This window comes from Saccopteryx leptura, chromosome 11 (assembly GCF_036850995.1).
Source record: "Saccopteryx leptura isolate mSacLep1 chromosome 11, mSacLep1_pri_phased_curated, whole genome shotgun sequence".
NCBI lineage: Eukaryota > Metazoa > Chordata > Mammalia > Chiroptera > Emballonuridae > Saccopteryx > Saccopteryx leptura.
Window position 1 is genome coordinate 70,631,712 of NC_089513.1, and position 25,904 is coordinate 70,657,615.

Genomic DNA, 25,904 nt, shown 5'->3' on the forward strand with positions numbered 1-25,904 from the left:
TATAAACAGAGAAAGAAAGTATTTGGAAACCATTAAAACTGCATTTCCGTATGCTTACCATATTTGGTACATGACACCAGCCTGCCCTTTGGTTTCCTCACTCTTACCACAGCTCAGTTAGGTTGTTCTGTTATTGTTACCATCAGTGTCATTGCTACTGCTATTTTAAAAAGTGAAACAAAAACATTTGCTCTCCCTTCTGTCCCTTGTAATTTTGAGTGAGTTCGCCTAGAAGCAAAAGGGGCCCACTTATTAATTATTCAGCTATACTGTGCAGGCGGCCTAGAAAATTTTAAATTCTGCTGATTGGGTTACAATTACATCTGTCAGTGTGGGCTGTGATCCCTTGTTTTAAAGCATCCTAAGAATACTTTCTATATATTTATATTTAGTTCTCTTGGAGAAGGCAATTAGATTATTCCTTCTCCCCATCTGGTGCGGGGAAGAAAACTCATCTGCTTGGCTTACTTTGTATGAGAGAGAATTAAAATTTCCAAATTATTTGTGATTCAGGTTAAGTAGTTAAACCTGTCCTCCAAATTTTGTTCTGGGAATCCACATCCCCTTATAATTATGCAGTTAATTACTTTGAAAGTCAGTGTTACTGAATTATTTAAGGAAGTTAAAGATTAAAGGAAAGAGTCATTTCTAAATGAATATTTTTCCCTTTCAGCGTGTGTTTGATGATCTCAGTGGCTCAGTATCCTTGTCTTGGGTTGGAGACAGCACGGGGGTAAGTACTATTTTGAGACTATGAATTTAACTCAGCAGAAGATGTAAATTTGGGGAGTTTCAGTGCTAAATGTTGTTACTTTCTGAAACTGTCTCCAACTCTGTCAGTCATAGAAATGCATTTTCCCGGGACAGATTCCCAGGAAGCTGGTTGGTTGGGCTTTGCTTTAGAGTGGGACACACACACACACACACACACACACACACACATCTCCCCCCCCCCCCCCCACTTGTGACCACCTTCTTCCATAATGGGAAGACGACAGCTCTGAGCCCTTGGTGGCTGCTTGGTGTAGGCACCGAGATGACACGGGGGAGAGGGAAGGTTCTGTGCTGCGGGGTAAGCCTCACAGCACTTGGGGAAACCCCTGTGTAGAAGCCGGAACCTGCACAGTAAGCATCTTGGCGTTGTCCTCCAAACCGCAATTCCATGTCCTCTCCCTGTTCGCAGTGAAGGACTGGAGCACCCATGGACTCAGGGCTGTGTCCCTCCCCCCACCTCAGTTGGGGAATTGGAAGGAGCTGCCAGGATTGGGGGAGCAGGAGGCAGGCATGTCAGTCAGCTCCTTATCCCTGGCAGGGCTGGCCCGTCTCCCAGTGGGAGGGAGCCTGAGGATGCATCGGCCCAGGTCCTGAGTCAGGGCATGGTGTTAGCTGGCTCTGCTCTTGTCCCTCCTGCACGAGGGCGGGTGGGAGGGAGCCTGAGGATGCGTCGGCCCAGGTCCTGAGTCAGGGCATGGTGTTAGCTGGCTCTGCTCTTGTCCCTCCTGCACGAGGGCGAGTGGGAGGGAGCCTGAGGATGCATGGGCCCAGGTCCTGAGTCAGGGCGTGTGTTAGCTGGCGCTGCTGTTGTCCCTCCTGCACGAGGGCGGGTGGGAGGGAGCCTGAGGATGCATGGGCCCAGGTCCTGAGTCAGGGCGTGTGTTAGCTGGCGCTGCTGTTGTCCCTCCTGCACGAGGGCGGGGCCCCAGCTCATCTGCTCTGGACCTGGTGATGCATGTGGTAATGCAGGTGCCAGTGCATGCATCATGCACTGAGGTGCACGGAGGCTATGTCAGGAGCCCAAAGAAATGGCATTTGGGTGCTGGAGAGCCAGTTATAAGTTTACTATCCTAATTAATTTGTAAACTTCTGGGAGACATTATTTAAGCATGTCTCAATTATTTCTAAATTTTGAGTTGTGTTCCAATTTCCATGATTTATTCGTGTTTGAAGACAGTTGGGACCTTCAAGATTTCTTGTTAGATGACTACTTGAGATTCTCATACTAATCTATCAGGATCTTTCCCTCGTGCCTATTTTTATCTAGAAAAATATTTATTACAGTAATGAATTTCATAGAGAACTAAGAGCAAGGAGTAGGAGAGAAAGAGGGACAGATGTGACACTGTGACCTCTAGGAGAGCACCCACAGTTCTAGCCTCTGTTTGCAGGAGGAGAGCTGATTCTTGCCTGAGAATATCTTACAATAATATGGGTACAAAATACGTAGTTAAATCTTTCTTTTATTGTAATGTGTAATTGATTAGCTCTACTTCAGCGCTTCGGTGTAGGTGAGTGTAGGCAGCGGGACCATCTCAGCCAGACCAGCTGAGACCCTGAATCATTGCAAGCCCTCGTAACTTCCCCGTTCCCCGACACGTGTTACAATATATATACATAGTCTACTTGAAAGCAGGGCTACTGGCACTCTTGCAGATGTAGATTTAATCCCATCACGAGCAATCATGTGATTGGACTATCTTTCTTTTTGACTGTGTGCTTTTGTTTCTCTCCAGATCATTCTAGTCTTGACTACTTTCCATGTACCACTGGTGATTATGACTTTTGGACAGTCCAAGCTGTATCGAAGGTGAGATGCAAAACATACGGGTGGGGCCTTGACCGCGAAACCCATTGTGAGTGTAGGTTCCTGCTTTCCTGCAGTGATAGAGACCAACAGTTGATTTGAAAGATCTTCAGCCATCATAAATTTTCATAAAACGGTTACATTCAGCACACTTTTTAATATTTACTTAACTTGAACCAGTATGAAAAGGAATTTGACTGAATAGCAAAACAATAAAGGAAGATAGAGAGTCTGCAGAGGTGTGTGTTTATTAATTTAAATGGGCCCTGGCCGGTTGGCTCAGCGGTAGAGCGTCAGCCTGGCGTGTGGAAGTCCCAGGTTCGATTCCCAGCCAGGGCACACAGGAGAAGCGCCCATCTGCTTCTCTACCCTTCCTCTTCTCCTTCCTCACTGTCTCTCTCTTCCCCTCCCGCAGCTGAGGCTCCACTGGAGCAAAGTTGGCCCGGGCACTGAGGATGGCTCCATGGCCTCTGCTTCAGGCGCTAGAATGGCTCTGGTCACAACAGAGCAACGCCCCAGATGGGCAGAGCATCGCCCCCTGGTGGGCATGCCAGGTGGACCCTGGTTGGGCGCATGCGGGAAGAAGTCTATTTCCCAGCTTCTAACTTCAGAAAAATACAAAAATAAAAACAATTAATTTAAACCAGGGGTAGTCAACCTTTTTATACCTACCGCCCACTTTTGTATCTCTGTTAGTAGTAAAATTTTCTAACTGCCCACTGGTTCCACAGTAATGGTGATTTATAAAGTAGGAAAGTAACTTTACTTTATAAACTGTATAAAGCAGAGTTACAGCAAGTTAAAGCATATAATAATAACTACTACCAAGTACTTTATGTCGGATTTTCACTAAATTTGGCAGAATAAAGCTTTATAAAACAACTTACTATAATTAAATCTTTTTATTTATACTTGGGTTGCTCTGCTACCGCCCACCATGAAAGCTGGAGCGCCCCCTAGTGGGCGGTAGGGACCAGGTTGACTACCACTGATTTAAACGGATATTTATTTGCAGGAAGGTAGTATGAATTCAACAATCTTTCTGTTATAAGCACAAAATGGTTTTTGTATCCCTGAGGTAACATCCTCACTGTACCTTCCAAGTAACCCTATTTATCGAACATTTTGAGCCCAAACAGATTGTTCCTGAGTCGGGGGGAGGTTCTCGGGGCAGACTACAAGTGCCTTTGTAGTGTTCACACCGGCGGGGACGGCATGGCAGTTCTGGAGCCATACTGTGACATTTACTAAGTCTTAGATTTCTCTTCTCAAAGGCACAGCTTGGTTAAATAGTAGGTTGTCTTACTTAATTGTTTACCATTTTAGAGAGGGGAGAGAAGGGGGGAGGAGCAGGAAGCATCAACTCCCACATGTGCCTTGAGCAGGCAAGCCCAGGGTTTCAAACTGGTGACCTCAGCGTTCTAGGTTGATGCTTTATCCACTGCGCCACCACAGGTCAGGCCCTCTTTTCTTTAACTGTAAGATGCAAAACCAGCTAACTCTCAGAACTTGCAGATTGTAAGCCATTTGTTCCTGTCTCATTTTCCCCCAAGGGACCTAAAAAAATATGCATCCTAGCAGATGACGTAGAAACTACCCTCAGCCTGACCTGTGGTGGCGCACTGGACAAAGTGTCAACTGGAAACGCTGAGGTTGCTGGTTCAAAACTCTGGGCTTGCCTGGTCAAGGCACATATGGGAGTTGATGCTTCTTGCTCCTCCCCCTTCTCTCTCTCTCTCCCCTCTCTATAATGAATAAATAAAATCTTAAAAAATAATAAATTTAAGAAATTACCGGCCCTGGCCGGTTGGCTCAGCGGTAGAGCGTCGGCCTAGCATGCGGAGGACCTGGGTTCGATTCCCGGCCAGGGCACACAGGAGAAGCGCCCATTTGCTTCTCCACCCCTCCGCCGCGCTTTCCTCTCTGTCTCTCTCTTCCCCTCCCGCAGCCAAGGCTCCATTGGAGCGGGGATGGCCCGGGCGCTGGGGATGGCTCTGTGGCCTCTGCCTCAGGCGCTAGAGTGGCTCTGGTCGCAACATGGCGACGCCCAGGATGGGCAGATTATCGCCCCCTGGTGGGCAGAGCGTCACCCCATGGTGGGCGTGCCGGGTGGATCCCGGTCGGGCTCATGCGGGAGTCTGTCTGACTGACTCTCCCCGTTTCCAGCTTCAGAAAAATGGGGGGGGGGGGAAGAAATTACCCTCAGAGCCAAGAGATCTCCCAGCAGCCAGCATACTCAGGGGCCCAGGTGGGAGTGAACCCGTGTTGAATTTCTGAGATAAATTAAACCTTCCCCAATAGGTGTGATCTTGATTGCTGACTCTAAGCCTGGAGTTAGTGTTCTCTGCCCTTCAACACAATGGTGTTGGCTTAAAAATAAACTAAGAAGGAATTGCCATCTTGGAATCGCTGTGAGCTCCTTGAAGCCAATGTGTTGACTAACTTGGGGTTCTCCAGCAACTAGCCGAATGACTGATACATTACTAGTAGGTAGGCAGTCCCTACTAATTGAATGAATGAATGCCTTGACTTCTCCATAGTTTTTAGGCTGATAATTCTTTTGTCTGATAAGGATTGACAGTGTATTACAGAATCTAGAAAGGGCTATAATTTATAGGTGATTTTGTTTATTCAATTAGAGTAGTAGTTGAATCATTTCAGACAGATGAAAAGTATCTTGTTCAGGGAGGGAAAAATGCATAAAAATTATAACTTCATAACTCCAGTGTTTAAGAATCTTTGCTATCATAAAATTTTTCCTTTTGGGCCTGACCTGTGGTGGCGCAGTGGATAAAGCGTCGACCTGGAATGTTGAGGTTGCCGGTTCAAAACCCTGGGCTTGCCTGGTCAAGGCACATATGGGAGTTGATGCTTCCAGCTCCTCCCCCTGTTCTCTCTCTCTCTCTCCTTCTCTCTCTTTCTCCCCTCTCTCTCTAATAAAAGTGAATAAAAAATATTAAAAAAAATTTTTTTCCTTTTGATAGTTTTTAAACCATTTGTCTTTCATAATAAAAGCAGTATATTATAAAACATTTGGAAATTTTAAAGGAAAGAAAAAGTTCACCCTAATGTCAAGCATAGTCTTTATTTACTGTTTGTTAGTTTGATTTTCCCCTTTAATGTTTACTGCTCATAAACATTAGGGGATACTTTATCACTTCATATTCATTCTGAGATAGCTCCTAATTTCTGTGAGCAGTATAGTATGGCTACGTACGCCACATGATACAGCACGGAGTTGCCAGGTATCATTGGCAAGTAGGCCTGGGGTTAAATCTCAGCACGATCGACTGCAAGCAGAATGAACCTTGAGCAAGTCGCTTAATCTCCCTGAGCCTCTTTGTCATCTGTAAAAGAAAAGTGATAATAATGGCCACCTTAGAGCTGTTGTGAGTTGCGCTTTGCTGTGCCTGGCGTGGAGTAAGAACTTGGGGGCGGGGTTAGCGGCCGCCATGCCAGCAGCCAGTGATGGCATGTCGCCAGACTGTACTGACACTGCTGGAGAGCCTTTCAGGCCAGCTGGTAAAAAGTGTCGCCCCCACATGCCCCCATGGCCTCCAGAGATGCACGCACCCCTGCCCTGCCAACATGCAAGTGTCCCTAACACCTGGCATTACGACCCTATCCATTCTGATTGATGTTCACACCATGATATTTTTCTCTGCTAGTCGCCCATCATTTTTGTTAGATTGATGGATCTACCAAGTCATTATTCTCATGGACACTTAGGTTGCAGCTAATTTTTCACTATTACGGATGCTGCTGTGATAAATATCACACATATGTGTTAGAGGATGCTCATTTCCAGTTCATTTTTAATAGCAAATGAAAACCTTTTTTTTTTTTTTTTTTATTGATCCCTGTATGTTTTGGAGGCTATTTATTAAGTTTCTGCTTCAGGTTGAATTATCTTTCTGTACTTGCTTCAGCCACTTTTTGGCTTGCCTGCTGAATCTTCTCCTTTGCTGTGTCATCCTTCGGCTAGCAGTGGGCCTGGTTCCTGGTCCTATGCAGAGGGAGGGAAATGTGTTTGCACAACATTTTCCTTCTCCTTTTGCTTTTTGATATTGTGCTTGCTTTAAGACTGCCAAAAACAAAAACCGAACAGCGTTGCTGTGTTTCAATACCTGCCACCACCTGACTCAGCCCTTTGCAGCCCCTGTCCGTCTAGTCTGTGAGAAGCCCCTGATAAACACGTCGCTAGGGAGCAGTCCTGTTTGTTTCTGGTACACTATCATGTGAACAGCCAGGGTGCTTTTCCTGCGTGCTGCACAGCAGTTTTGTTGTTGTTGTTTGTTTTTACTGAGGTCATTTTGAATATGAATTATTTCCTCCCTGCTGTGAAGTAAAAAGTCTTCCAGAGTTTAGGTGGAAACTAAATATGCCATCAGGGGCCTGGCCTGGCTGCTCTGATGTGGCTAATGTTGTTGAACGTGCCAGCGGAGAGGCTAGAGGCGAGAGGCCTGTGCTCCTTCAGAAATGGGAGGGGAGGGAGCAGTTTGAGCAAAATGACGGTGCTGAGGCTGCCCAAGTGGGAAATAAAATAGACGCCTGTTGAATCCACTCTGAAGACTCTTGTTTTTATAGCTGTAATGATTATACTATTTATTGGATTGTCTTTCTCCACTAAATCTTATGTGGTCAAAGGTTTATTTGGGATTCAAATAGAGGCAGCCAATCACATGCTGCCTGCTCTGAGCTGTACAGCACGGAGGCTCACAAAGATAGGACACTGTCTGTTACCGTAATGCCGAGTTGGTAGACTTTGGTCTTGCGGGTGGGGAAAAGAATTGGTGAAAGGTTTGGGAAATAGGAAATGAAGTCCCTAGGCATTAATGATTAGGTAAAAACAAATACTATGTTAATATCTCCAATTTAAAGGAGTTGTGTTTAAATGGTATAAATTTTGATTCTCTGTTAAGGAATATCAGTTTGATAAACTGTAAAGTATATTTGCCTCTCTCTTTCATATATGAAGTTAATAAGGAAATAAACTAGTTATAGTTAAGATGATAACTGATTTTTGGCAACTGAAATGTGTTTTGTACCTTTTAGTTTTATGGCCCCTTTGAATCTTTTTATTTGTTTATTTTTTTATTTATTTTACAGAGACAGAGAGAGAGTCAGAGAGAGGGATAGATAGGGACAGACAGACAGGAACGGAGAGCAATAAGAAGCATCAATCATTAGTTTTTTGTTGCAACACCTTAGTAGTTCATTGATTGTTTTCTCATATGTGCCTTGACCATGGGGCTACAGCAGACCGAGTAACCCCTTGGTCAAGCCAGCAACCTTGGGTCCAAGCTGCTGAGCTTTGCTCAAACCAGATGAGCTGGGTCCAAGCTGCTGAGCTTTGCTTAAACCAGATGAGCCCGTGCTCAAGCTGGAGACCTCGGGGTCTCGAACCTGGGTCCTCCGCATCCCAGTCCGATCCTCTATCCGGTGCGCCACTGCCTGGTCAGGCAAATCTAACTTTTTATAAAATCAACTTAGTGAAGCACATATAAGCATTATTCTTTACCAGAATTCTGTACCTATTTACCAAAACACTACTGGGCCATTTATGATTTTTACTTCCTATTGAGAGTTGTTGAAATTTTGAAAATAAGAGAATCTCTAAGCGATTTCACATCAAAGTTTATTCCATAGTCGACATAAGTTTTTCAGGACATTACTTAAGGTTAAAAAAAAGGGCTAACTTGAAGGTATGTGACAGATATTAAAGCAAAGTACAGTAGTAAACCAGCTCCTCCAAGGCCTTGGGACAGCAGCCTTTTCCAGATACGCTTGATTCAGTTTCCACCGCTTTAGTTAGTTGGGTAAAAAAGGAGACTGGGCCTTGGCCGGTTGGCTCAGTGGTAGAGCGTCGGCCTGGCATGCGGGGGACCTGGGTTCGATTCCCGGCCAGGGCACATAGGAGAAGCGCCCATTTGCTTCTCCACCCCCACCCCCTCCTTCCTCTCTGTCTCTCTCTTCCCCTCCCGCAGCCAAGGCTCCATTGGAGCAAAGATGGCCCGGGCGCTGGGGATGGCTCCTTGGCCTCTGCCCCAGGCGCTAGAGTGGCTCTGGTAGCGGCAGAGCGATGCCCCGGAGGGGCAGAGCATCGCCCCCTGGTGGGCAGAGCATCGTCCCCTGGTGGGCGTGCCGGGTGGATCCCGGTCGGGTGCATGCGGGAGTCTGTCTGACTGTCTCTCCCCGTTTCCTGCTTCAGAAAAATACAAAAAAAAAAAAAGGAGACTGAAGTATACTTGGGAGTTCAGTTTACCTATAAATTCAAATTCTGCCAATTTTGCCTGTCAGTGATTTCAGATCTTTGATTCCTTTGGCACATTCTAATAAGCAACATTCTCCCTACTGATCTTTTCACTGGAAATCTCAGTGCAGTCAGTTCTCATTCTTTACGATAGTTGCGTTCTCCACAGTCCCCACGAATACTGGACTAGTGAACACTCAGCCACTGTCCCGAGGGGGAATTCTGGGCTGGGTTCCTGTAAACCTCTGATGACAACATTTATTTTCAATCGATTAATACATGACCTTATTTTATGTGCATGTTTTTTATTAAAGTTACCTTATTAGTATATATTGTTGATTTATTAACATTGAGCTCACAACCAACTCACGTCCAAAAGAGGTTTATCTAACTTGCATGTTTTCTCTGTAAGGCACATTAGAGACTTCTTGTGCTCAGGAGCTCTAAACAGCAAATAGCACTTCAACACCCCAGTGCTTGGGGGCCATTTTAAACAGCAAAATCACCAATAAAAAGCACAGAAATGCAAAATGAGTGGTACTATACACACCATGAGGAAGATACTCATTTACAATGTAAGAGCTGAAATAAGAAGGCAGACAGACTGCCTCTTGTTGAACTTCAGCTGGGAACAGGTGGACTGGGTTACGGAAATGTTTTTTCCACCCCTCCACATGTCTGCAAGTGACTGAGAAAGTGCCACGAGGATTGATTTGGGGGTGACAAATTTTAGTGAATAGGCATGTTTGCAAAGATAGAATTCGTGAATAATGAGAACAGTTGTATAAGCTTTCTCAGTTAGTGGAAATTACAAAACTATAATTATTTTTTAAGAGCTTCTTGTTATCCCTGTTGTTTTTATTTTACAATTTATACTGACTTAATCAAAAATGAACTAAAGGAACAGAGAAATGGTTAGGCTAGAAAGCCAACCGAACAAAGATATCTGTGTTTGCTTGATTGTTGAGAAAAGTAACATGTAAGATTCTCTGAGACACTGAGGACTCTTTTACTGTTACTTCTCATTAAACGCAGGTCAGATGCCTGGTGTCACAAGTTCTTATATATGGTAAATGAAAAGTGCTCAGAAACGGGTGTACATCCAGCCTGTTCACATTTGGGTTGTCAACATGTGAGTCTTCTGGAAAAATCCCCCTTTGAATGCTGCATTGCACTAAGAATCCTGACACTGTATCTTACTGGTAGTCCATGTGATGATTACTTCTCTTTTTTTCATTTGTTTTAATAATTTCGAGATTTTTCTTGTTCTTTGGGGGTATTGGGCTCTATTCCAAAAATAATTATATTCTACCACTATTTTCTTGAGGTTTTTGGTTTTGTTTTGTGACAGCGACAGAGAAAGAGACAGAGAGGGACAGACAGGCAGGCAGGGAGAGAGATGAGAAGCACCAGTTCTTCGTTGCAGCTCCTTAGTCTCCTTAGTTCATTGATTGTTTTCTCATATATGCCTTGACTGAGGGCTACTGCAGAGCGAGTGACCCCTTGCTTAAGCCAGCAACCTTGGGCTCAAGCCAGCGGACCTTGGGCTTCAAGCCAGCGACCGTGGAGTCATGTCTATGAACTCACGCTCAAGCCAGCGACTCCTCGCTCAAACTGGTGAACCTGCTCAAGCCGGATGAGCCCGCGCTGAAGCCAGTGACCTCAGGGTTTCAAACCTGGGTCTTCTGTGTCCCAGTCCGACATTCTATCCATTGCGTCACCACCTGGTCAGGCTATTTTCTTGAGTTATAAACGTGCATATTCTTATGCATGCTTATACCACAGATGTATACAAAAGTGGCTATTTATTTTTGGTAACCAGAAAGAGCAGATATTAGTGTTGATGTATTGAATCTTTATTAAAAAGACTTGTTTCTAAAGCACATTGTCTTGCCTGACCTGTGGTGGCGCAGTGGATAAAGCGTCAACCTGGAAACTCTGAGGTTGCCGGTTCAAAACCCTGGCTTGCCTGTCCTGTGGTGGCGCAGTGGATAAAGCATCGACCTGGAAATACTGTGGTCGCCGGTTCGAAACCCTGGGCTTGCCTGGTCAAGGCACATAGAGGAGTTGATGCTTCCAGCTCCTCTCCCCTTCTCTCTCTCTCTGTATCTCTCTCCTCTCTCTCCCTCTCTGTCTCTCTCTCTCCTCTCTAAAAATGAATAAATAAAAATAAAATAAAATAAAAAATAAATATAACCAAAAACTAAAATTAAAAAAAAAAAACAAGCCTGACCTGTGGTGGCGCAGTGGATAAAGCGTCGACCTGGAAATGCTGAGGTCGCTGGTTCGAAACCCTGGGCTTGCCTGGTCAAGGCACATATGGGAGTTGATGCTTCCAGCTCCTCCCCCCCTTCTCTCTCTGTCTCTCCTCTCTCTCTGTCTCTGTCTCTCCCTCTCCTCTCTAAAGTGAATAAATAAATAAAAATTAAAAAAACAAACAAACAAAAACCCTGGCATGCCTGGTCAAGGCACATATGGGAGTTGATGCTTCCTGCTCCTCCCCCTTCTCTCTCTCTCTCCCCCCCCCTAAAATGAATAAATAAAATAAAAAGTAAAGAAAAAAAAATAAAGCAGATTGTCTTATGGGTTTTGTTAACTTTTCATTTGACTTTGCTATTACTCTGTTATCTGGATTTTGAAAAGGAGATTTATTTATTTTTCAAGGTGTTTCATTGACTTCCTCATCATGATGTATTTTGTATGCTGATATATATGCTGATAGGAAATAAACCTACTTTAAAATAAAGTGTTATATTAAAAATAGAGGGGTGGGTAAAAGTAAGTTTACAGTTGTTCGTGTGAAAACTAATACAATAATTAATAAATAATAATTCAAGAATAAACTGTGTTTTACATACTCACAACTGTAGACCTGCTTTTGCTCACTTCTTTATGTCCCTGAGCCCAGCGTGGCCTCAGCAGAATCCCACTTCAGTGCCAGTAGGTTGACCCGTTGTGCTACACTTCTTTAACTAGCTGTGGTACCAAAGTGGTGTAACTGGTGATTTTTTGTTTTGCTCATGCTGCTTGCTTTTTCTGAAGGGCAGGGGTGTGCTTATTGTGCCAAGTTCTTTGTTATTGTTACTTTATTTTTTTAACTGATTTTAATTTATTGTGGTTGTGCCAAGTTCTTCAAAAGCCAGCAGGCTTGCCAGCAGGTGTATGGAGGTTCCCCAGGGGGTGTCGTGAAGGAGGGGAGATTTGTAAGCTGGCAATAATCAAGCCACGCTGCTGCCAGCCCCTTTGAAGGTTGTCCGAGCTGTTGATGACATTTACACCCTAGAGTGAGGAAGTGTGTGCTCATCTCTTGGCCTGCTGTCAGGAAGATAAGAACTCTTCTTGTACTTCAAAGTCAAAAAAGAGGTGCAATACAGGCATTTGTTAGACGGTGCCTGATCCCTCTTTGTTTATTTAGGAACTTTCTGTGTGTGTGTGCTAAGAGATGGGGAGTTACTCAGACAACGTGAAGTCACACGTAGCTTGCTCTACCGTCAGGGACCTGAAGAAACACTCCAGATACGTCCCTGTGTCTCCAGTTTCCTTTTAGCTGACCATTACTGCCAGGCCGCAAGCCCTGGCGAAACAGAGGAAGACTGCAGTTTGTAAGGGAAAACTCCTACAAATAATGAGAAGTTGTCTCTAGTCCGGGGCTGAGAGTTAAGAGAATTGGATTGTAGTTTCAGTTTCGCCCTTAATTAACTGGTTGGCTTTTGATAAGTTGCCTCCCTTTGAACTTCCTTGGCTGTGAAATGAGGGAGCTGGGCAAGATGTTCCCTCAGCCCCTTGCGTTTCTCATGTTCTCTTGTTCTGTGATTATTTGTTGAGGCTGCCACCAAATTTACCATCTTTAAGTCATATTCTATCAGTGAAGACCACTGCAGGTTACATTTTTCACTGGCAACTAACAATACACAGTGGACTTCACTGGAAGACATTTGTATATGATGAATATTAAGATTTAGCATTCTGTATCACTTTTTAAGAGAATGCACATAGTATTGGCTGTCAGGGTTAGCTACTGATTTTTTGCTTGTATTTTTCAAAATCTAAACAGAATTGAATATTTCTCAAAGACACTGTTGGAATGAACTGGGAAGTCTCTAACAGCCTGACCGTTGGGGTTAAGTGTTTGTTTCCCCAGCTGTGTTTCGTGTACTGTGTGCAGTCGAGCCTTGTGCCCAGGGATGCTAACCTCTGGGGGTGGGGGGACTTCAAGGCTCCTGCTGCTGAACTCCCAGCCTTCCCATGAGTGCTCTGCATTGATAGATTAGTGAGGAGGCCTTTAAGCTACATTTAGCAGAGATCCCAACTCAACCTAGCTTAAATATACAGGAAGGGAATTCTGGCTCAGAACTGAACACAGAGGAAGAATAGGCCTCAGGGTCACATCAATCCAGTGCTTGTGGGTCCTGCTTCTCTGGGTTCCAGAATTGTCTCAGCACTGGTCTCCATTCGCCCTGACTTCGTTTTCAAGTTGCGCTCTCATTGTGTCAGAATGCCTGTAGCAACTGTTTGATTTGCATTAACATCTACAACGTTGGGGACTCTCCATCTGAGCACTACTGACATTTGGGGCCAGATGACTTTTGTTGCAGAACTGTCCTGTGCATTGTACAATGTTTGGCAGAATTCCCAGCCTCTACCCATGAGATGCCACTAGCACCTCAGCCCTGAGTTGTGACAATTAAAACTGTCTTCAGACATTACCAAATGGTTGCGTGGAGGGTATATGTGCAGAAATGTCCTGGTTGAGAGCCACTGGTCTAAAGACAGACAGGCCATTTACTTCATCAGGTGGCTGAAGTGTGTTTCCTAATAGATCCCAAATTTCTTCCATTGTTTCACTGCCTCAGGCTGGGTCACTCCCCTGTCCTGACCGCAGCACCTGGGAGGGAGTGGAATGTCCTTCAGACTAGTCGAATCCACCACTGGAGCTGGGGCTGGACTCCGCTAGGCCCGTGAGCCGTCAGGGGGGCGTGAGCGCCTCAGTCGAGTCAGGGAAGGGCTGGAGCTGGGGCTGGACTCCGCTAGGCCTGTGAGCCGTCAGGGGGGCGTGAGCGCCTCAGTCGAGTCAGGGAAGGGGGACAGAGGCTGGGCAGGGACCCAACGTTCCCATGACCACTGCATTCTAATTCTGTCCTCATTTTTCTTCCTCTCAGTGAGGACTATGGGAAGAACTTTAAGGATATTACAAATCTCATCAATAACACCTTCATTCGGACTGAATTTGGTATGGCTATTGGCCCTGAGAACTCGGGAAAGGTGAGACTCATTCATGCGTATATAGAGCTGTGTTGATACCGCTGCGGGCTGTTGGGTATTAATGTTAGAGTGACCCAGTGATACACAGCACTATATTTAGTTTACTATTACTGCATTTTAAAATTAAATATAGCTTGATACTGATCACAAAAGAATGTGATTCAGCACACAGATTCTTTTTTGGCCCCTGTCCAAGATGTACCCACACTCTTCAGGGGGTCGCTGGTTAGCATTTCAATGTACACACCTTGAGACATATTTTTAGTCTTTGGGAAACTGGCTGATCTCAAAGTGACCAGGCTCAAATTTATAGGTATGATGCATTAGCTCAATTCAGGGTAATATTTTTTGAAAAGACTAATACTTGAGGCCCTGGCTGGTTGGCAACAATGGTAGATCATCAGCCCAGCATGTAGAAGTCTCGGGTTTGATTCCCGGCCAGGGCACACAGGAGAGGCGCCCATCTGCTTCTCCACCCCTCCCCCTCTCCTTCCTCTCTGTCTCTCTCTTCCCCTCCCGCAGCCAAGGCTCCATTGGAGCAAAGTTGGCCTGGGTGCTGAGGATGGCTCCATGGCCTCCGCCTCAGGCACTAGAATGGCTCTGGTTACAATGGAACAACACCCGAGATGGGCAGAGCATCACCCCCTGGTGGACATGCCAGGTGCATCCTGGTCGGGCGCATGCGGGAGGAGCCTGTCTCCTGCCCCTGCTTCTCTCTTGGGGGGGGGGAAGACAAATACTTGAGTGGGTGCACTAACTAATCTATATATTTTCATAATTATTCTTCTGCAACTAAATTCTTTTTCTTTTTTTTTTTTTAAATAATTTTATTTTTTTAATGGGGCGACATCAATAAATCAGGATACATATATTCAAAGATAACATGTCCAGGTTATCTTGTCGTTCAATTATGTTGCATACCCATCACCCAAAGTCAGATTGTCCTCTGTCACCTTCTATCTAGTTTTCTTTGTGCCCCTCCCCCTCCCCTTTCCCCTCTCCCTCTCCCCCCTCCCCCTGTAACCACCACACTCTTATCAATGTCTCTTAGTCTCAGAAAGAGAGATAGGAGGGAGACAGATGAGAAACATCAACTCGTAGTTGTAGCACTTTTAGTTGTTCATTGATTGCTTCTCGTACATGCCTTGATTGGGGGCTTCCACTGAGCCAGGGAACTTTGGTCAAGCCAGAGTGACCTTGGGCTCAAGCCAGCGACCTCATGGTTTCGAACCTGGGACCACAGTGTCCCAAGTGGATGCTCTATCCACTGACCACCACCAGTCAGGTTGGAACTAAAATTTTCTTAACTGATATCTTGTGGAGGAGGTGCAAGACTTCCTGTGGTTTTGTAGTGTTACACCCTGAATCTGAACTTTCTTCTTCCAAATCAGGTGATTTTAACAGCAGAAGTATCTGGAGGAAGTCATGGAGGAAGAATCTTCAGATCGTCAGATTTTGCAAAGAACTTTGTTCAGACCAATCTCCCATTTCATCCTCTGACTCAGATGATGTATAACCCTCAGAACTCTGATTACCTGTTAGCCCTCAGCACTGAAGTAAGTCTAACTGAAGAACTTGTCTTGCCTTTTGCATTTGTACCCTCAGAATATACTGTCTTCAAAGAAGCCTGTAGATAATACTTTTATACAGTATTGGACTGCTTTCTCGTGACTTCCTATATCATGAAGTATGTATTTTTTGCAGTTTTTCCTATTTAGTAAAAGGCATGATTTCCATGTGCTATCTATTCCAGATAAGTATAACAGACATCTAGTTGTCATAATTTTTTTAAGTGAATAGATGTGTGCTATTGGAAAAAAGAACTAGAAAACAGTTTAATGCAATCATTCTTGTTCTGCTGAGGACCAGCATAGATTGTCACAACCCTGATGGTGTTATTGTTCCTTTCCTGTGGCCAAATCACATCTTTATAATTTTTCTTTTTTGTTTGTTACATAGTAAATCAAGCATATTGGTTTCTGTCCTCGACACTCATGTATAATTTCGAGTCCTAAGTCCCTGCACCACTCACACTTCCTGTGCTCTCTCCAGAAATCAGTGTCGCCCCCTTTTTGAGTTTCTTGAGGAGTACGCCCACTTTCCTCACCGGGGGACCCGTCTCCTTTATCCTGGATGTTAAGGGCCCAGAGTGGTTGAGTGGCTGCACTGTGACAATCACAATGACACTTTATATTTATATGGCTCTCTGCCGTCTTATTTCTTAGAGTGTGGTCTGCTGACCAACATCAGATGGAAACCTTTGGGAAGCTGATTTAAGATGCAGATTCCTAGGTCCCAATCTAGATATAGTTCGTCGGTGACTTTTGTTTGAGGTGGCTAGTGTTTTTACCAAGCTCCCCACCTGAGCCTGCAACACTACAGTTTGAAAGGCATCGCTGCGATGACCATCTGGGGACGGAAGCAGGATTATCAAGGGTGGACAAGTCAGGCTGAGCAGGGGGCAGCAGGTCTCGGTCCTGGCCCCTGTGAGCAGAGGTCAGACTGGAGGGCGCAGGAGGTCCGAGTTAAGCTCAGCCAGAGGAGACCGCCCGCAGGAGGCAGGAGGTCCGAGTTAAGCTCAGCCAGAGGAGACCGCCCGCAGGAGGCAGGAGGTCCGAGTTAAGCTCAGCCAGAGGAGACCGCCCGCAGGAGGCAGGAGGTCCGAGTTAAGCTCAGCCAGAGGAGACCGCCCGCAGGAGGCAGGAGGTCCGAGCTAAGCTCAGCCAGAGGAGACCGCCCGCAGGAGGCAGGAGGTCCGAGCTAAGCTCAGCCAGAGGAGACCGCCCGCAGGAGGCAGGAGGTCCGAGTTAAGCTCAGCCAGAGGAGACCGCCCGCAGGAGGCAGGAGGTCCGAGTTAAGCTCAGCCAGAGGAGACCGCCCGCAGGAGGCAGGAGGTCCGAGCTAAGCTCAGCCAGAGGAGACCGCCCGCAGGAGGCAGGAGGTCCGAGCTAAGCTCAGCCAGAGGAGACCGCCCGCAGGAGGCAGGAGGTCCGAGCTAAGCTCAGCCAGAGGAGACCGCCCGCAGGAGGCAGGAGGTCCGAGCTAAGCTCAGCCAGAGGAGACCGCCCGCAGGAGGCAGGAGGTCCGAGCTAAGCTCAGCCAGAGGAGACCGCCCGCAGGAGGCAGGAGGTCCGAGCTAAGCTCAGCCAGAGGAGACCGCCCGCAGGAGGCAGGAGGTCCGAGTTAAGCTCAGCCAGAGGAGACCGCCCGCAGGAGGCAGGAGGTCCGAGTTAAGCTCAGCCAGAGGAGACCGCCCGCAGGAGGCAGGAGGTCCGAGTTAAGCTCAGCCAGAGGAGACCGCCCGCAGGAGGCAGGAGGTCCGAGTTAAGCTCAGCCAGAGGAGACCGCCCGCAGGAGGCAGGAGGTCCGAGTTAAGCTCAGCCAGAGGAGACCGCCCGCAGGAGGCAGGAGGTCCGAGTTAAGCTCAGCCAGAGGAGACCGCCCGCAGGAGGCAGGAGGTCCGAGTTAAGCTCAGCCAGAGGAGACCGACCGCAGGAGGCAGGAGGTCCGAGTTAAGCTCAGCCAGAGGAGACCGCCCGCAGGAGGCAGGAGGCAGGAGGTCCGAGTTAAGCTCAGCCAGAGGAGACCGACCACAGGAAGGCAACTAGCCTGCTGGGTAGGCTCAGATCTTCAAGAAACAGTTCCTGGAAATTGGCTTCTGGCAGCATAAGCTGAAAGCCCTTCAGGGAGCAGAGACCCCTTAGGGATGGACAGAACCGTGGCTTTCCCCTTTGACCACCCCACCACCATTATCAGGTATCTGAAAGTTACTAAAACAGGGTATCTTCAGCAAGAGGTGGGCACAATCTACTTTTACACCTGAAATTTCTTCCAGTTAAGGGTAAGCATGAAGTACAAATACTTGGGGTGGAAGAGAGGGGCCTATTTGTACTAAAGTGCAGATGGGTAATATCAGACCACTTCCTGTTTCTAAGGAGCATTAGGTAAATTAGAAATGCTGGGAGATGAACATTACCAGAGGAGGAAAATGTAAAGAAAAGAGAACAGTGGGCGAGGGGGAGCATGGAAGGGAAATTCTGCCCAGATCAGCCCCATTTAATTCCAGCTGTCCCAGGACATCGCTGTCCCACCTCCCCTGAGTCGGGTTCCGTAGACGCTGTTGCCAGTATCACTGAGTTGGTCTTTCTCTTTCTGTCTCTGTTGCAATTGACAGTGTTGGCCATCCCTGCTTTTGGGAACTCTGCTTGCTTGGCTTCGGTAACATCATTCCCTTTCATTCTTTCCATCTTCTGACGGTTCCTTCTTGGTCGCTTTCTTCAACTCCTGTCAGCTCCCCTTAAACTGCCTCTGCCCACCCCATCTGAGCAGACTCTTTCACTCCTACCGCCTTAGCCACTGTAATGTGTAAGGGTCTCTGGTCCTGGCTTCCTCCTGGAATGTCTGGTTCCCGTCTCGCTGCCCCCGGGTATCTGTAGCTGGATGTCCCACAGGCACCTGAGACTCAATCCAAAGCCCCTTCTTTCTGCCCTTCTCTCACTCTTCCCTTCATCCTATACCGGCTAGATTCCACAGTGCCTCTCAGCCAGAGTCCCAGAGGGATCCACTGCCCCCACACCCACGTTCCATCCTGCCCTGCAGAAAAGGCCAGTTCTGCTGAACCGAACCTCAGAGTTCTTCTTCAGCCCACTCCTCGCAGCCGTGGTTTGGGGCCTCACTAACTTAATGAACGAAGCGCGGCAGTTATTCACTGCTTTTCCTGCTTCCGACATGGTCTCGCTCGTCCTTCTCTACCACGGTCATGCAGCATCCCCTTCTGCCCTCCGTGAGTGGTGTGCTCCCTTGGAATTCCCTGAATGCCCTGCCTCCCTGCACGCACGCACCGCCGTGTGTGCGCCTTTCTGCTTCCCAGCACGCACGCACCACCGTGTGTGCGCCTTTCTGCTTCCCAGCACGCACGCACCACCGTGCAGTGTGCGCACCTCTCTGCCTTCCTGCACGCGCCGCCGTGCGCGCGCCTCTCTGCCTCCCTGCACGCACGCACCGTCGTGCAGTGTGCGCGCCTTTCTGCCTTCCTGTATGCGCCGCTGTGCGCGCGCCTCTCTGCCTCCCTGCACGCACGCACCGTCGTGCAGTGTGCGCGCCTCTCTGCATTCCTGCACGCACATGCCGCCATGCGCGCGCCTCTCTGCCTCCCTGCACACACGCACCGTTGTGCAATGTGCGCGCCTCTCTGCCTCCCTGCACGCACGCACCGTTGGGCAGTGTGCGCGCCTCTCTGCCTTCCTGCATGCGCCGCTGTGCACGCGCCTCTCTGCCTCCCTGCACGCACACACTGCCGTATGCTCGCCCTTCTGCCTCCCTGCATGCACACGCCGCTGTGTGCGCGTGCCTCTCTACCTCCCTGCGCGCACGCACCGCCGTGTGCGCGTCTCTGTGCCTCCCTGCATGCGCCGCCGTATGCGCACCTCTCTGCCTTCACCAGTACCAGCCTGTCTTTGGCCCACACAGCGCATCTCCCCATTTGCCGCCTTTTGGTTACACGGTTCATTATTTAAGACTCAGTTAACAGTCGTTCACAAACCGTCTCACTGCACTGTCCCTCTTTTCCCTCTCGTACCCTATGTTTCTATACTTGCCACGCCGTCTCACACTTTATTATCTGGGCCCCTCGTTAACTGAGCTCCTTGAGAGCAAGAAGTATGTCTTACTCGTCTGGTCAGTGCCTGGCACATAGTAGGCACTTCATAAGCATTTGTTGCTTGGGACTCCAAAGACCCGGAAAGGGCCACTCCTTGTGTGTGTCTGGAGCTCAGGCAGCTCAGTGGGACCCCAGTGCATGTGTGCTGTCCTGAGTGATTAGCTATGAATTATTGAGGTCATACAAGCAGCTGCACAGGATAAAGCTAGAGTTTTGATAAGTCATTTATAATCTTTCAGAATGGCCTGTGGGTGTCCAAGAATTTTGGGGAAAAATGGGAAGAAATCCACAAAGCAGTATGTTTGGCCAAATGGTGAGTAACAGACGACTCCATCTGTGCAGAGCCCTGAACCTTTCCTGGCAGTGCTGCCAAAAGTCACATGAATAAATATTGAGCACTTGCTATGTGCCAAGTACTCTTCAGGGTGCCACAAGGGATACAAGAAAGGGGTATGCCACAGACCTTGACCTGGAGGAGCTTCTAATGCTGCCAGGAAAGAAGACAGTCTCACTAAACGTTAGAATAGAAAGCAGAGAAATGTTCATGACTGAGTAGCTGTTGTCCATAAAAGGTTTATTCTCAATAAAGGGTGACATCAGCTGGAATAGAATAGCATAAAACACTGCTTTGATTTGGGCACTTGTGTGCTCTTCTGCGCCCAGATTTATACCCCTTCATCTAGAGGTCCATTTCAGTTACGTGGAATGTCGCAAGGAATCAGAAAGAGAGCCGAAGAGCTTCCAGACTGCCCAAATCACACTGTCCGTGCCCCCAAACTCCTCCACTTCCCTTGGGGGACACCCCCACCGGGTCCCTGCCTAAAGATATAGTGGCAGGCTCTTACTAGGGAGTCAGTCACCTGTGTTCCATCCTGGCACTGCTGCTAGTCAGCGGCTTAACCTCTCTGGGCTTCAGTTTCCTCCTTCTGTCCATGAACAGAGATTTACTTGAGGAATTTGGGGGATGGTTGAGCAAGAATTGAATTAAGAGCCTTCATACCTTCAAAATTCTGATTAGCCTCAGACTGTTGCTTAGAGCCTCTTTGTTCTTTCTCTTTGACTAATTTCAGCAAATTTGTTAATCCGGTTTCCCAGTTAATAGCAGATTGCTGCCTGAGGCTGGGCACAGGAGTGCTGACAACAGGCACATGCCAGGAGCCTGGGAGAGCAGGCGAAACTGAGGGCATAACTGGGTGAAACTGCTCAGTGCTAGGTCAGGAGCCACACACCTCGGTGACTCCTAACAGAACGCTGGGTTGTAGTTTGTAGTTTCACGAGGTCATGTTCACAACCGTGACCCGTGGTCCCAAGGAAGAGTTTTATATTTAATATCCTTCACTGAGGGAGCCCAGAAATCTGTAATGCAGAAATCATCAACCACATCCACCAAAATTAACTAAAATACTAAAAATGGTTGCTTAATAAAGTGGGCCTTTTCTAGAAAATGCTGGTTAAGTGAGGTTTTTACAGCACCACCATGGTACACATGTCATATCTGCTTTCATTTTATGGGTCTTAATACAATGTGTTTATACCTTATATGGTCTCATCAGGAAGGAAGTAGTTTTTAAAGTAACTAAGTTAAATTGCTTCACTCCTGATGGACCTAAAATATGTAGGCTATATAGTCAAGTGGGACTATAGTAATTTTGATCATTAAAACTTATCTTTATGAATGTACCATCACAATGTACACTTTAAATATCTTACAATTTAACTTGTCAATTATATCTTTATAAGGCTGGGAAAACAAACAGAAAAGTCATCTAAAACCAAAAAGTTATTTTTAAATGATATTTTATATTCAGTAGAAGATTTTTTACTTCTATAACTTGTTTTCTTTGATTAGTGTCTGAGTAGAAGGAAACTGGTTTGCTGAGAACTCTTTCCTTGCTCACCATTGAGACCTGGCTTTGTAGGAACCGGCAGCCTCGGGTTCTGAAAGAACCCACTCCGAGCTGGCCTCTTCTGGTGCTAATCTGTACAGACTATCAGGGTCCGAGTCGAGTTTCCTGCAAGCTCCCTTTCCAAGTTAGAATTTAAATAATTTACCCTCTGCCCCAGTTGTCTATTTGAGATAAAAAAAACTAAATTATTTAGCTCATGCAAAGCCTTGAACTAGGTTCTGAGGGGAAACAACAAAGCTTAAAACGTAGTACCTGCCGGGCTCTCAGGACAGTGTAGCTGAAGGGATAGGCATGCATTACGCAATGTAGGTAACTCGGGGAGACCAGGGAGGGCGGAGTGGCTGCTACAGAATGGCACAGTGCTCTCCAGCGGTTCCCCACCTCAGCAGTACTGACACTCTGGACCAGCCAGTTCTTTCTTGTGGGCGGGAAGGGGTGGTCCTGTGCATTGTAGGATGCTTAGCCGCATCTCGGGCCTCTACTCCTAGATATTAGTAACAACTTCCCTTCTCCCCGTTGTGACGACCAGAATGTCCCTTGGGGAGCAAAATCACCCTGGTTGAGAACCGCTGCTCGAGAAGTTTGTAACAAAGAAGCCTTCTAGGTGGAGTGACAGGGAAGGCTTTCTGGGAGAGCTAGGTTTTAGGCTGGAGCCTGAAGATCATGAGGGTGAGATCTGGTTACATGAGAGAAAAGCATTTTAAGAAGGAAGCAGTGTGAGCAAATGCAAGAGGCAGATTTGGAGAATGTAACTAGACTAGTGTGACCAGCTGGAAGAGTTGCCATAGAGCAGTCGAGGGGATTGTGGCCAGTGCCTGGGGCCAGGCTGTGGGGGACCGTGACGAGGGCTACGAGAGACTCGGGGTGCAGCTTCTGAGGAGGCTGTTGGGGCTAGTACCGATGGGCGAGGCGTTTTAGACTTGCTTGGAGCTTAGTGACTAAGGGTGACATAGTCCATTAACAGTCGTGAACCGTGTCTTTTCTCTGTCTTTGCCTCACTGTAGGGGATCAGAAAACACCATCTTCTTCACTACCTATGTGAATGGCTCCTGCAGTAAGTATACTTTCGTCCCAGAAGAGTGTCCTCTCCATTCATGGAAGAATATTCTGAGTTATAAGAGGTGGAAACATGAAAGTCCCTTCCATTCCTCTATAATTTTAATAGCTAAAATAATGATTTTTAAAATCTTGAAAATACAACCAAATTTCCATACTGTGCCTAGATCAAATAAAATGGGCTGTACACTGAGACACTATATTTAATTTCACCAGTGTACTTACATAAAGTAAATATTAAGCTACAAACATAAAAAATTGAAATGCACAGTGATATCTGTAAAAGAACGTGGATTATGTTTGTGTCCATGGAAGCCATTGGCTTTCCAATCAGTGGCACAGTTTCAAAGCAGAAAGTGTAATTTTTCATTTATGCATTCAACAAATGATTCATTCATTCATTTGAGCACCTGCAGAGTATGCTAAACACTAACAGGAAACCCAAGGCCTACTCACATGGAGCTGAATTCAAGTAGGGATATTGGATGATCAACAAGAAAACCAAAACTCAAATGAGCAACTTAAAATAGAGTGAGATAATTTCAAGTAATGTCATGAAGAGAGCAAGCAGGGTGCTGTGGCTGTGGTGTTTTTATGCGTCACTATAGTATTAGTATTAAGGAAGCTCTGTCTTTCTGTCCAATGTAAAACCTCACATATATAAAAATAAAACCCAAATGTGAATGCCCTAAGTCCAATGCCATATCAGTTTACAGTTTCACTTGATTAACATGCAAAGGATTAAAAATCCCGTAGCTACACAATTAAGAGCAATTCTAAAACAGTTGTTTGGACTCATCAGTAAGTGAAATTTTAATTAATATTTTGTCTTGTTTAAGAAGCTGACCTTGGGGCACTGGAATTATGGAGAACTTCAGATTTGGGGAAAAGCTTCAAAACCATTGGTGTGAAAATCTACTCCTTTGGTCTTGGGGGCCGTTTCCTTTTTGCCTCTGTGATGGCTGATAAGGTGGGTGTTTGCCTCTTTTCTTTGGGCTCTAATATTTCTGTAAATATGCCTCAAATAGAGCCCTGTCATATATGGGGTGATTCTTTTTACAGAGCTTGATGGAAAGCGGTTTCATTGCAGGACTGACGCGGAAAGACTAATGAGTGGGCTCAGAGAATTGGAGGGGGAAGCGGACACAGTAACCACAGCAACTCCCTGAGCAGTTTTGTAATCGTCTTCCCAACATCCCTATAAGCTGACACTGTTACTTCTTCAGTTACTTCTTCAATTTCTATTTGAGGAAACTAAGTAACTTGCCTAGGGTCACCCTTATGTGGAAATCAGACTGACTGATTCCACTATAGTATAGAGGTAGCCTCCTATACTGTACTGCTAAAATTCCACTATGTGCTTTTTTATTTTTATTTATTTATTTATTTTTACAGAGACAGAGAGTGAGTCAGAGAGAGGGATAGACAACAGACAGAAACGGAGAGAGATGAGAAGCATCAATCACTAGCTTTTCATTGCGCGTTGCAACACCTTAGTTGTTCATTGATTGCCCCCCCATATATGCCTTGACCATGGGCCTTCAGCAGACTGAGTAACCCCTTGCTGGAGCCAGCAACCTTGAGTTCAAGCTGGTGGGCTTTTGCTCAAACCAGATGAGCCCGCACTCAAGCTGGCGACCTCAGGGTCTCGAACCTGGGTCCTCTGCATCCCAGTTCGACGCTCTATCCACTGCACCACCGCCTGGTCAGGCCACTATGTGCTTTTGAACTCTAGTTTCTATGTATAACAGTGAGAGTAAGATTGAAAGTGAACACCTAGGTCAGCGGTTCTCAACCTGTGGGTCGCAACCCCGGCGGGAGTCAAATGACCAAAACACAGGGGTCGCTACCCACAGGTTGAAAACCACTGACCTAGGGATAAGTTTTAGAAAAATAAGTTAAATGTACTTGTCACTGAACTATAAAGAGTATTTAACATAAGGAGGCCCTGGGAGTCAGTCTCATGTCCTGGCTAATTGTTTCTAGTAGCTTTTTAAAATATTTATCAGATCGTAGGTGTTAATGACATTCTTAATAGACTCATTTGAACAGCTAAACCCCTGATCAGCTGGCTTTTATTAATTTCAGACACTCCTTGCCTCTTCCCAGCCTGTGCACTTTCCCCTCATTATGGCTGTCCTGAGAGACTTCCTTAAAGAGACGGGTCACATCTCAACTTCCCTTGTGCTCTCCCAAGCATGGGTTTCAGCCCTGCTTTCTGGACACATCTTTGTCTATTTTTTTGGATTGTGCCATGACTATCTCAAAGCGACCAAACCTTTCTGCAGCAATCATCATTTAAGAATATCTGAGAAAGTAGGCCCTGCCCAGGTAGATCAGTTGGTTAGTGTCATTCCAGCATTCCAAGGTTATGGGTTCGATCCCTGGTTAGGGCACATAAATAAGTGGAACAACAAACAGCCCTGGCCGGTTGGCTCAGTGGTAGAGCGTCGGCCTGGCGTGCAGGAATCCCGGGTTCGATTCCCGGCCAGGGCACACAGGAGAAGCGCCCATCTGCTTCTCCACCCCTCTCCTTCCTCTCTGTCTCTCTCCTCCCCTCCCACAGCCAAGGCTCCATTGGAGCAAAGTTGGCCCGGGCGCTGAGGACGGCTCTATGGCCTCTGCCTCAGGCACTAGAATGGCTCTGGTTGCAACAGAGCGACGCCCCCTGGTGGGCATGCCGGGTGGATCCCGGTCGGGCGCATACGGGAGTCTGTCTGACTGCCTCCCCATTTCCAACTTCAGAAAAATACAAAAAAATAAAAATAAATGGAACAACAAATCAGTATGTTTTTCTATCTGTCTCTTTCGCTCTCTAAAAATCAATTTTAAAAAATACTTTTAAAAAGTAAAAAAAAAAAGGTATCTGAGCAAGCATGTGTGAATGGCTATAAAGCCAAACAAGTGATGGTCCCGTCACAGCCTTGGCTCTATTGAAGGAAATTAGGATGGTCAGAGGCCACACTAGAATGAGGAAGTCAAAGTGGAAGCCAAGATAGCCTTGCTTACAGTAGACTGAATTGTCTCATTGCCTGGGACTTGGCTGGAGGTTAGAGATTGCTTTGGTAGTTGGTACTGGGACCTTTCGTTTATAACAGTTGTACTCAGTGAGAAAATTGATAATGATACTTATAATTATTAATAACAATGTACCTATCGAGTCCTTGCACATGGCACCTTGACGGA

The 25,904-nt window shown here is 46.6% G+C and overlaps 1 protein-coding gene across 2 annotated transcripts in view; it reads left to right on the top strand.

Annotated features, from left to right (window-relative positions):
• Positions 1 to 25,904, top strand: part of SORT1 (sortilin 1) — a 71,525-nt gene that overhangs the window by 22,188 nt on the left and 23,433 nt on the right. The window contains exons 2-8 of one of the 2 annotated variants that reach the window (XM_066353391.1): positions 674 to 733; positions 2,511 to 2,584; positions 13,994 to 14,096; positions 15,488 to 15,652; positions 19,995 to 20,068; positions 22,667 to 22,716; positions 23,558 to 23,688. In XM_066353391.1, the coding sequence (XP_066209488.1) occupies positions 674 to 733; positions 2,511 to 2,584; positions 13,994 to 14,096; positions 15,488 to 15,652; positions 19,995 to 20,068; positions 22,667 to 22,716; positions 23,558 to 23,688 (657 nt within the window). The remainder of the gene's footprint in view (positions 1 to 673; positions 734 to 2,510; positions 2,585 to 13,993; positions 14,097 to 15,487; positions 15,653 to 19,994; positions 20,069 to 22,666; positions 22,717 to 23,557; positions 23,689 to 25,904) is intronic. The other variant, XM_066353392.1, reaches the window with a different exon arrangement.